Source organism: Microcebus murinus, chromosome 14 (genome assembly GCF_040939455.1).
Source record: "Microcebus murinus isolate Inina chromosome 14, M.murinus_Inina_mat1.0, whole genome shotgun sequence".
Lineage (NCBI taxonomy): Eukaryota > Metazoa > Chordata > Mammalia > Primates > Cheirogaleidae > Microcebus > Microcebus murinus.
Window position 1 is genome coordinate 69928102 of NC_134117.1, and position 13032 is coordinate 69941133.

Sequence of the window (13032 nt, forward strand, 5' to 3'; positions counted from 1 at the left end):
CGCATCTACTGACTCATTACACAGGGAGTAGTCGAATCTCACCCATAGACACCACCTGACGGCTCAGAAACTAAGCAAGGCGTGTCAATACCCAAACAAAAACCTAAAGGAAAGAAACAACAACTGATCGACATGGGAAGAAATCAGTGAAGGAACTCTGGAAATATGAAGAACCAAATGGAAAACACACCCCCAAAGAGAAGCACCAGCCCCTTAGAAACAGACACCAACCAAAATCAGGCAACCAAAATGACAGAAGAGGAATTCTGAATATGGATCATAAAAGAACTCACCGACCTACAAGAACAACTCAATAACCAACACAAAGAAACCACAAAAAGCCTCCAGGACCTGGAACAAAAGTTCACTAAAGAAATCGATGCAATGAAGAAAAGTTTAATCAAATACCTGGAATTGAAGAATCAATTCAGGGAACTACAAAATACAGTGGAAAGTCATAAGAACAGGGTAGATCAAACAGAAGAAAGAATCTCAGAGATTGAAGATGACACCCTCCAACTAAATAAAACAGTCACAGAGATAGAGCAGAGAAACAAGAGAAAAGAGCAAAGCCTACAAGAGGTGTGGGATTATGTGAAGAAACCTAATACGGTTTCTTGATCATAGGGTTAATAGGATTTCCTGGTCATAGGGTTCCCAGAAGGGGAAGAAGACAACACTTAAGGGCTGGACAAGTTATTTGAAGATATAATGGAGGAAAATTTCCCATGCATTGCTAAAAATCTCGATATACAAGTTCAAGAAGCTCAGAGGACCCCTAAGAGATTCAATGCAAACAGAAAGATGTCACGACATACAGTCATCAGACTGACAAAAATAACATCTAAAGAGGCCCTTCTAAGAGCTGTAAGACAAAAGAAGCAAGTAACATACAAGGGAAAGCCAATTCGAACAACTCCAGACTTCTCTAATGAGACTTTACAAGCAAGGAGAAACTGGGGCCCAATTCTCACTCTTCTGAAACAAAACAATGCCCAGCCTAGAATCTTATTCCCTGCAAAACTAAGCTTCATACATGAAGGACAAATAAAGACATTCTCAGACAAGCAAAGTCTCAGAGAATTCACCAAGACAAGACCAGCCCTACAAGAAGTACTGAAAACAGTATTACGCACGGAACATCATAATAAAAACTCACGAATATAAAAACAACCGAAACCCAAAGATTAAAGGCCAGATATTACAAGGGCTCAAGAGAGAAATCAAAGCAACAACATCCAACCCAACAGAATGAACAATAATCTACCTTACCTATCAGTTCTCTCAATAAATGTGAATGGCTTAAACTCTCCACTCAAGAAACATAGGCTGGCTGAATAGATAAGAAAATACAGGCCAAGTATATGCTGTCTTCAGGAAACACATCTAACCTGCAAGGACGCATATACACTAAACATAAAAGGGTGGAGATCAGTATTCCAAGCAAGTGGAAGCCAAAAGAAGGCTGGCATGGCAGTTCTAATTTCAGATGATTTAGTTTTTAAAGCAACAAAAGTAATGAAAGACAAAGAGGGTCATTATATAATGGTGAAGGGCACACTTCAACAAGAAGAGATAACAATTTTAAATATATATGCACCCAACTTAGGTGCACCCAGATTCATAAAGCAAACCTTACTGGAGCTAAGCAAATGGATTAACAGCAACTCCATAATCACCGGACATTTCAACACCCCACTGACGGCACAAGACAGATCCTCCAAACAGAAAATTAATAAAGAAAGAATGGACTTAAAAATAACTCTAGAACAATTGGGTCTGACTGACATTTACAGAACATTCTACCCCAAATCCACTGAATATACGTTCTTCTCATCAGCTCACGGGACATTCTCTAAGACTGATCATATCCTAGGACACAAAGTAAACCTCAAGAAATTTAAAAAAATAGAAATCATACCATGTATCTTCTCAGATCACAGTGGAATAAAAGTAGAAATCAACCCTAACAGAAACTCACATTTCTACAAAAAAACGTGGAAATTAAACAACCTCCTAATAAATGATTACTTCATAAATGAAGAAATCAAGATGGAAATTAAAAAATTCTATGAAGAAAACAACAATGGAGAGACAAGTTATCAAATCCTCTGGGACACAGCTAAAGCAGTTCTGAGAGGAAAGTTTATCTCTATAAATGCCTATAACCAAAAGTCAAAAAGATCACAAATAAACAATCTATTGAAATGACTCAAAGAGCTGGAAAAAGAAGAACAGACCAACCCCAAACCCAGCAGAAGAATTGAAATCAACAAGATCAAATCAGAACTAAACGAAATTGAAAACAGGGAAGTTATTCAGGATATTGATAAAACAAAAAATAAAAAATAAACAAAATTGACACGCCACTGGCTAAGCTAACGAAAAGCAGAAGAGAGAAATCTCCAATAAGCTCCATCAGGAACAAAAAAGGAGATATCACAACTGATGCCAAAGAGATACAAGATATAATTTATGAATACTACAAAAATCTTAATGCACACAAACTGGAAAATGTTGAGGAAATGGACAAATTTCTAGAAACACAGAGCCTCCCTAGGCTCAACCAGGAAGAAATAGATTCCCTGAACAGACCAATCTCAACAGCTGAAATAGAAACAGCAATTAAAAATCTCCCTAAAAAGAAAAGTCCCGGTAAGGATGGTTTCACACTTGAATTTTACCACACGTACAAAGAAGAACTAGTACCTATCTTGCAGAAACTATTCCACAACATTGAGAAGAATGGAAACCTCCCTGACACCTTTTATGAAGCGAATATTACTCTGATACCAAAACCAGGAAAGAATCCAACAAAAAAAGAAAACTACAGACCAATATCCCTAATGAATATAGATGCAAAAAGTTTCAACAAAATCTTAGCTAACCGAATCCAGACACTTATCAAAAAAATAATCTATCACAACCAAGTGGGCTTCATCCCAGGGATGCAGGATGGTTCAGCATACATAAGTCTATAGATGCAATTCACCACACAAACAGAAGCAAAAACAAAGACCACATGATTCTTTCAATAGATGCAGAAAAAGCTTTTGACAAAATTCAACACCCTTTCATGATACGAACACTTAATAAAATAGGCATAGAAGGAACATACCTAAAAACGATACAAGCCATATATGACAGACCCATAGCCAACATCATACTGAATGGGGAAAAACTGAAAGCATTCCTACTTAGAACTGGAACTAGACAAGGCTGCCCACTATCTCCACTTCTATTCAACATAGTGCTGGAAGTCCTGGCTACAGCAATCAGACAGGAAAATGGAATTAAAGGCATCCAAATAGGGGCAGAAGAGATCAAACTTTCACTGTTTCCTGATGATATGATATTACATTTAGAAAACCCCAGAGATTCAAGCAAGAAACTCCTGTAACTCATAAATGAATTTAGTAAAGTCTCAGGATACAAAATCAATACACAGAAATCAGAGGCATTCATATACGCCAACAACAATCTAATTAAAAACCAAATTAAAGACTCAATTCCCTTCACAATAGCAACAAAGAAATTAAAGTACCTAGGAATATATTTAACCAAGGAGGTAAAAGACCTCTACAGGGAGAACTATGAAACACTAAGGAAGGAAATAGCAGAGGATGTAAACAAATGGAAATCCATTCCATGCTCGTGAATCGGCAGACTCAACATCATTAAAGTGTCTATACTACCCAAACTGATCTACAGATTCAATGCAATACCTATTAAAATCCCATCAGCATTCTTCACAGGTATAGAAAAAATAATTTTACGATTCGTATGGAACCAAAGAAGACCCCAAATATCAAGAGCAATTCTAGGCAACAAAAACAAAATGGAAGGTATTAATATGCCAGATATCAAACTATACTACAAAGCTGTAGTAATTAAATCAATATGGTATTTGCACAAAAATAGGAATATTGACCAATGGAACAGATCTGAGAATCCTGATATAAAACCATCCTCATATAGCCATCTAATCTTTGACAAAGCAGGCAAAAACATACGCTGGGGAAAAGAATCCCTTTTCAATTAATAGTGTTGGGAAAACTGGATAGCCACTTGTAGAAGGCTAAAGCAGGACCCACACCTTTCACCTCTCATAAAAATTACTCACGCTGGATAACAGACTTAAACTTAAGATATGAAACTATTAGAATTCTAGAGGAAAATGTGGAAACACTCTCCTAGATATAGGCCTAGGCAAAGAGTTTATGAAGAAGTCCCCAAAGGCAATCACAGCAGCAACAAAAATAAATGGGACATGATCAAACTAAAAAGCTTCTGCACAGCTAAAGAAACAGTCATGAAAATAAGAAGACAACCTACAGAATGGGAGAAAATTTTTGCATCCTACGCATCCGAAAAGGGGCTGATAACTAGTATATACTTAGAACTCACGAAAATCAGGAAGAAAAAATCAAATAACCCTATTAAAAAGTGGGCAAAGGACTTGAACAGAAACTTTTCTAAAGAAGACAGAAGAACGGGCAACAAACATATGAAAAAATGCTCAACATCTCTAATCATCAGGGAAATGCAAATCAAAACCACAATGAGATGTCACTTAACTCCAGTGAGAATGGCCTTTATCAAAAAGTCTCCAAATAACAAATGCTGGCATGGATGCAGAGAGCGAGGAACACTCCTACACTGCTGGTGGAACTGTAAACTAGTTGAACCTCTGTGGAAAGCAATATGGAGATACCTTAAAGCGATACAAATGAATCTACCATTTGATCCAGCAACCCCATTGCTGGGCATCTACCCAAAAGATCCAATGACACTCTACAAAAAAGACACCTGCACTCGAATGTTTATAGCAGCACAATTCATAATCGCAAGGCTGTGGAAACAGCCCAAGTGTCCATCAATCCAAGAATGGATTAATAAAATGTGGTATATGTATACCATGGAGTACTATTCAGCTCTAAGAAACAACAGTGATATAGCACATCTTATATTTTCCTGGGTAGAGGTGGAACCCATACTACTAAGTGAAGTATCCCAAGAATGGAAAAACAAGCACCACATATACTCACCAGGAAACTGTTATTAACTGAGGAGCACCTAAGTGGACACATAGGTACTACAGTAACAGAGTATTGGGCAGGTGGGAGGGGGTGGGTATATACATACATAATGAATTATATGTGTACCATCTGTGGGATGGTCATGCTGGAGACTCAGACTTGTGGGGGGAGGGAGGGAAAGGGCATTTTTTGAAACCTTAAAATCTGTACCCCCATAATGTACCGAAATAAAAAAAAAATTTTTTAAAAAGACATACAAATAGCCAATGGCTATAAGAAAAAATACTCAACATTACTAATCATCAGGGAAATGGAAATCAAAATCATTATGAAATATCATCTTACCCCAGTTTGAATGGCTATTATAAAAAAGACAAAAAATAACAGATGCTAGAGAGGTTGCATAGAAAAGGCAACTCTTATACACTGTTGATAAGAATGTAAATTAGTACAGCCACTGTGCAAAACAGTATGGAAATTCCTCAAAAAACTAAAAATAGAACTACCATATGATCCAGCAATCCCACTACTGAGTATTTATCCAAGGAAACGAAAAGGATACCTGCATAAAAAGGATACCTGCACTTCCATGTTTATTGCAGCAGTATTCAAAATGGCAAAGGTATGGAATCAACCTAAGTGTCCACCAATGGACTAATGGACAAAGAAAATGTGATACACACACACACACACACACACACACACTAGAACACTATTCATCCATAAAAAATAATGTAATCATCTCATTTGCAGCAACGCAATGGAACTGGAGGTCATCATGTTAAGTAAAATAACCAGGCACAGAAAGACAAATATCGCATGCTCTCCATCCATACGTGGGAGCTAAAAAAGTTGATCTCATGGAGGAAGAGGCTGAGAAGGTAGCAGAGGGAGTAAAGAGAGGTCGGTGAATGGGTGCAAACATAGTTAGATAGAAGAAATAGTTGTAATGTTTGATAACAGAGTAGCATAAGGTACAATTAACAACACTGTATTATACATTTCGAAATAACTAGAAGAGAGGCCTTGAAATATTCCCAACACATAGAAATGATAAATACTTGAGGTAATGGACAGCCCAAGTTACCCTGACTTGATGATCATTACAGTTTATGCATGTAACAAAATATCATGTGTACCCCATCAATATGTACAAATATGTATCAATTTTTTTAAATGGAAAAAAGAAAATTAACCAAACATGTGATTTCATATATTATACAATGATACAAAATTTTGAGTTGCTTCTTTAGAAAATGATTAAGCAAACAGCAGCACTGGAAGCACATGGGGTGAGGGTCAGGTATGGGTTGGGGATCTTGGTCACACAGCTCCAGGACAGCACTGCTGGCCCACAAGATCAAGGACCCCTCACCAAGGTGAAGATCGGGGCAGGACTGCACAGGGGCTGCATTCCAATGCCCATCTTTCCATGAGCATGTTCCCTGTAGGGTTCAAACTACTCAACAGCTTTTCCAGGCATTCAATCAACAAAACAAGTCTTTTCCCAGAGGGGCAATTCTGCTACTTCTGAAAATATAAGATTCTCTACACATTGCTACAATATCATTATAAACTGTGATATTTGCTAAAAATAAAAAGAACACAAAACCAAAATGAGTGATGTAATTTAGCTTATTAAGGAAAGGGTGTCAAGGGAAAGCCCCTCTAATGAAGCTAAGACCTGAAGAAGCAGCAAGAATCAGGAGTTAGCATTCATGTAAACAAAGGGTGGGAGGGGGAGGCCTCCCAGTTAGAACAGCATATGCAAAGGTGCGCAAGCAGGCAGGAAGTTAGCTTTCTTGAGTCATCAAGGTGGTCACTGTACCTACATCATGATGACCAAGGGGACACTGCACTAGATGAGGATCCAAGTGACCAAGGCCAGATCACTTTAAATCTGACAGGTCAAGGTAGTGCAATGAGATGCACTAAAGACTTGAAAGGAGAAGCATTAGGATTCCATTTACTGGCTGCTGTGTGGAGGATGATATGGGAGGTTGCCAGAAAGTAGGCAGATTCTTGGGAAGCTACTGCAGGAGTTGAGGAGGACTGGGCTTGGGAGGTGGTGGTGATGAAGAGGAAGGGACAATGGGCTGGGTATCAAGCCTCCAGCACATCACCACCGAAACATTCACTCCTTAGGTGCTGAAAACCTCCAGGGCTATACTGTATCCTTGGCTCTGCAGAGTTTTAGGGGTAACAAGACATGGCTCTAAGCTCATGGGGCTTCATGTGGGGTAAAGAGGCAACAGAAAAAAATTCAGTAAAAAACCCAGGCAGTTATAAGTGTTATGTTAAAAATAAAACAGGAAAAGGTGACTGGGGACCACTTAGGTGGTTCGGATGCACCACTGACAAGGAGTGACAGATTTCATGAAATCCTGCCCCTGTAAGAGAGGCTCAACAAATGATATCCATTAACATCATTGTATTAAGACAAAGTAAGAACTGGGTAAAGACTTTGCCAATAGAATTGCTTAAATATCTCAATTTCTTTTTTTTGTTGTTGTTGGTTTTTTATGAGGCAGAGTCTTGCTCTGTCACCCTGAGTAGAGCACAGCTGCATCATCATAGCTCACAGCAACCTCCAATTTCTGGGTTGAAGTGACCCTCCTGCCTCAGCTTCCTGAGTAGCTGGGAGTACAGGCACAGGCCACTGTGCCTGGCTAATTTTTTCTATTTTTAGTAGAGATGGGGTGTTGCTCTTGCTCAGGCTTAGTCTCAAACTCCTGACCTCAAGCGATCCTCCCACCTTGGCCTCCCAGAGCTCTAGGATTACAGGTGTGAGCCACTGTGCCCAGTCCCAATATACTTCTTTTATTAACTTTCTAAGAGTATCGACTGCAGCTGCCCATTTTAAAGACAGGCAAGCCACTGCAGACCTAGCAGCCTATTGTATATCCTGGCTAATCTATCTGCTTCCTTCTTTGAAAGTGAAGCCTGGTTTCTGAAGTCAATATGAAATATGAGAGCTTCCAATAAACACTGAAACTCAATTACTGTGTAATAAAATCTAGATGGGATACTATGAGGCAGATTAAAGGTTTATTTTCACCTCTTGTCAATCTCTAACTTCATGCCAGCAAGAGATAAAGCACAAAGCAGCCTGAAGGTGACTGACTGATGTGCTGAATCCAGCTGGAGCTAAAAGTACACAGAAAATGTCTCCTGACAGAAACAACGGGACTTCGGGTAGCATAAAACACGTCCATGTTCCGACCTCCTTTCTTTGTACCTTTTATCTCAAGGGTATGAAGCATCTACTTAAATATGGCTGCTACACTGAAGATACGGTTTTACATGTCATTGCCTAACAGTGTCCTCAAACAGCAGGTTCATTTGATAAATACTGCAATAGGAAACTGTACTCTCAGCAACAGTTATCTTCCCCAGGGATCTCTTCCCACTCTCCCCAGTCCCAATGAACTGGCTAGTCTCAATGAACTGGTTCACTCTTAACACCTTCACATAGCTTGATAACTTTCTTAGCACTTTACAACAAAATTTCATGCTGATGGGTTCTTGGGGAAGTTCTCTGAGCATGAGAGGTTTTAAGGGCACGCTCCACTTCTGAGATTCTCCTATGAGGCCAATAAGTGTCTAGAAACTCACCGGAGACAGTAAGTGGCCACACACAAAGAGCATACAATAAAAATGTGTGTAAGAAGAAAGAAAAAAGTATACAGTTCTTCCCCTGATCAGCAATAAATAATATAGCTACTAGTAAGGACTGTCCCCTGTAGCCCAATCAACCTAAGACCACCAGGATTTGACAAAGTTTGACACCAGTCATATTTGTTAGCTAAGTGTAATAAGGAAGCTGCCCTGTATGGTTCTAGCAAACATTAACCCTAAGACTCACAATAACCCTGAAGGTTGTATTATTACCCTAATTTTACTCATCAGGAAATTGAAGCTCAGAGAAGTGTCATTCCAGAAGTCACATAGCTAGTAAACAATGGCCCATGTAACTGCAAAACTCTCACAAAGCAACTCAGAATACCCATGCCCCAAGCGAAGTCCATAACTTTTCCTCTAGATATTTTAAGCTAATGTTTTGCAAACATTTTTTTAACTATAGGAAGAAACTTTCCTTCAAATAAAATGTTACTAAAAGCCAAAAACAAACAGATATGTATTTAAGGCACAGGATGATACCCTCCTTCAGAACTGCCCTTAGCCACCACGGCAGGGCATTAAGTAATACTGTGTGTTTTTAACACACTTAATTCAACTTAACCAAACAGGTCATCTGCATCTGCACCTTCTCACTTTTCCTGATGCTTAAAAGCTGACCACGTCCTTTGAAAGGTGGTACGGCAAAACTGCACACTTTATCCAAACAGTAATTATACACCATTGCACAATTCTAAAGCTCCAGCATTCTTGGCTAAAGCAAAAGAAAAGAAATGGAGGTTGCACACAAAAAAGCATCTAGAGAAAGGCATTCGTATTTTTCTTTTCACACAAAATTAGCACATTAACTGCTATGTGAGTTGTTTTAACTCACACTAGTTTTGAGCCCGGGGCCTCATGAAGCATATGTAATTCACACATCTCTTTACCTTGCGAGCCATATGGTGTGTAGGCAACTCATCCTGCCATGCTGCAGCATAATGTTATGTGATGGTTGGCCCCCTAGGGAAAACCCTGCAATTGGTTCTTGACAATCTTACTTGTTGATGTTCTTATTGTTACTTATCGACAATTTAATTGCATATAACTCATGCACAGAAAATAAAAAAGAACAAATTTTTCATTAAATTAGAAAGGATCATTTTGTTTTATAAGTTTTTATTCTACATTAGTAATAAAACACTGGGGCCCCAAGGAAAAAAATTTTTTTCTAGTGTGGCAATGTGTTAAATGGAAGAATGAGACGACTCAATTCCAAATATGTCTAAGAAGAGACCAACTAATGTCTTAGAGGATTTGCTAGATTTTACTTTTAGTTTAAACAAGTAAGGTGACCTGAATGAAACCATCTGTGTAGTCAGTAACCTAAAATGACATATAATGTAACTTTACTTCAGAGTATCCAGGAGGCCTGAAATAACAAGATAGGTTTTGTCACTTGTTCAAATCTTCCCGTCAGGATCTGTGTCATGTCTGGCCACAGACATGGGAAGAAAGCCCACACCTGCAAGGAAACTGCATGCCCATATTTGTATGGCCAAGGCACTGGCCAGAGTTCATGTCTGGGCTGAAAGAGGAACACTGCCTGGGAGTAAGCTCACTGCATGTGAGACATTCTGATGGCTTCTGGATCACAGCCAATGTGCTCCTGGTAGGCTAAGGTGACCACACCACAGGTGTGGCAGATGCTGTCAGATGGCTGATTCACCCCTTCAAGCCTCCTTTCCTTAGCTGCCTTCTAGCTAAAGGCGGCCTGTGATCCAGCTCTGGACAGTGAGATGTAAGCAGAAGTCAGGCAGCTGGGCAGCCATAGCCAACATGCCCGAAGGTCCAGCTGTCACCATAAGACAATATGCCAAGTAGAAGGAAGGTGGCTCAAAGAATAAAGAGAGCTTAGGTCCCTGGCAACATCTGTGAGTAACTCAGCCCTGGACCACCTACCTCCAGACACCTTGTCATCGGAACCATATAAATCAATAATTATTTAAGTCACTATAATTGGCTTTTTGGTACTTGTAGTCAAATATGATCCTAATTGAAATGACAGACTCTGGTGACTGAGATTTTTTCTCCCATAAAGTATATGATTTACAGGGGAGAGGGGGGAATGACGCTTTCTCCTGTAAGTCACTTCCTCCAACACACACTCAAAACTGCCTTACTAGAAAAAAATAACTGCTATATATCTTGTATGGTCCCAGAGCAGATTACAGAAATTTAACAAGAACTTTATGTCTTTAAAAAAAAAAAGAGTATAAACATAAACAGGTATAAAAATATAAAAACCCCAGGGTAATAAATAACTGTACCTTAGAAATGTTGCTTGAATAACTCATGGAATGTCCCAAAGTCTTCTCATGCTGCAAGAAAGCCAAACAGGTGTTAAGTGTCAAGCTTTGATTAAAATATGCAAAGAAAAAGTAAATGATCATAACAATCCTACTGAAAAATGATTCCCTGAACTAGAATTTGCTAAGCACAAACTACTACATACTACATGTGTGCAGCCAGGTAGTAGATACTAGAGAACTGGGAAAAATGAATAAAACGATAGTCCCTGTCCTAAAGGAATTTAACAAGTTATCAGGAAAAAAACAAGAGTTTGGAATTAACTGTCAAAATAAGATGGTGATAAATGTCTTAAGACACATCTAGGATTGAAGTTCAGAGGTGAGAACCTCTATGTTCAGTTGTATGTGATGGGGTCCATGTTCACTGTAGGATAGGGAAGAAGAAAGCGGCACAGCTGACCCCATCTGAGTTGTTTGGCTAACACAGTGCTCAGATTCAACAGGACATCATACAGTTCACATTTTCTCCCTAAAGCTAGTTTCTCCTCCTGGAGCAAAGAAATCTTGGAGTGAAGCTAGCCTCCTCCCTCTCTGCACCTTCACATTCATTCACAAAGTCTTGTATCAAATTCTTCCTCCTTAATGTTTCTCAATCTCAAATCTCATTTCCATTTTTATTGTCAATGCTGTAGTTTAGCTTCTCCTCACTTCTCATCTGGAATTCTTGAATAACGTCCTACCTGGTCTTTCTGCCTTTAAGTTGACCTTCCTGATACAAAATTGTTATGGGCTAAACTGTGTGTCCCCCTCACCCCCATAAAAATTCACATGTTGAAGTCCTAACCCCCAGTACCTCAGAATGTGATTATATTTAGAGACAGGGTCTTTAAAGAGGTAATTGAGTTTAAATGAGGTCATCGGGCTAGACCCTAAATCCCATAGTCCCAATGACTGGTGTCCTTATAAGAAGAGAAGAATAGGACACAGACACACATAGATGGAAGATAACATGAACACGGAGGTAAATGACTGCCACCTACAAGCCAAAGAGAAACCAGCCCTAGTGGCACCTTGATCTCAAACTGTCAGCCTCCAGACTGTGAGAAATTTCTGTTCTTTAAGTCATCTGGTGTGTGGTACTTTGTTATGACAGCCTTAGCAAACAAAAACAATAATCTTCTACACTTTGACTATTTTTTTTAAAGTGAACAGTCCAAACATAAATCTGATTTTTAAAAATAAGAAAGTAACTTCTCCTGAATCAATTCATTTTTTTCCCTAAACCCAAATAAGTAAAAAACAAACAAACAAAAGCCAAAAACCCCCACAAAAAACAAACAAAAAAAACCATAACACTTTACCAAAGGAAGAGAATATCTTACTTGTATCTTTAAAATGATCTGTCTTCAGTTTGCAAGTCGTGCCCTAACCATGGTGAAAGCTGAGGTGTAATTAGCAGGTAAAAATCCCTTGGTCAATCAGAAGTACAAAAGGGCTAGTGGATTGCTTGAAAACTCCTTTAAAGAAGAGCTAATTCCATCAAGCCTTTCCTTAAAGGAAGCTAGCTATCAACAGAGTCTGAACTTTTCCTTCCCCTCAACTCACCAAATTACAGATTGCCTTCACTTTTGTACACTCAGTTTGTGAACACTCAGTATCCCTAAAATGCTGATGAAGAAACATTTCCAGATCTCTCAGCAGTGGGCTGCCCGCCAGCCAGCAATTCTGTGTTGGCAATGTTGCCTTCTTTATCTTCACAGTAATGTGTTTGTGCAATTCTTTGATCATTTTTATTATATTCTTCCCTTTTTTTATAAGTCTAAATGGAAATAGAAGTACAGGTTTCTTGAGAGTAATACGATACAGACACTGCTACTAAGTGTTTGGCCTCAAGTGTTTGGACTGTTTCTTGGTCTTAAGCCAGTCAATGAGTTAGTTACACAAGAAAAGAACAAAATTATAAAACATGCTCAAGGTGTCAAGGGTATGTCACCAAAATAATGTTTCTAAAAGACCAATTTTAATTAGGAATTTCACTGAGTCATGTCATTCACACATTCACT

The 13032-nt window shown here is 38.8% G+C and overlaps 1 protein-coding gene across 5 annotated transcripts in view; it reads right to left on the minus strand.

The window, feature by feature from the left end:
* Window positions 1–13032, minus strand: part of MARCHF8 (membrane associated ring-CH-type finger 8) — a 151267-nt gene that overhangs the window by 27723 nt on the left and 110512 nt on the right. For all 5 annotated transcript variants that reach the window (XM_012744626.3, XM_012744630.2, XM_012744625.3 and 2 more), the window contains one exon: window positions 10988–11038. In XM_012744626.3, the coding sequence (XP_012600080.1) occupies window positions 10988–11038 (51 nt within the window). The remainder of the gene's footprint in view (window positions 1–10987; window positions 11039–13032) is intronic.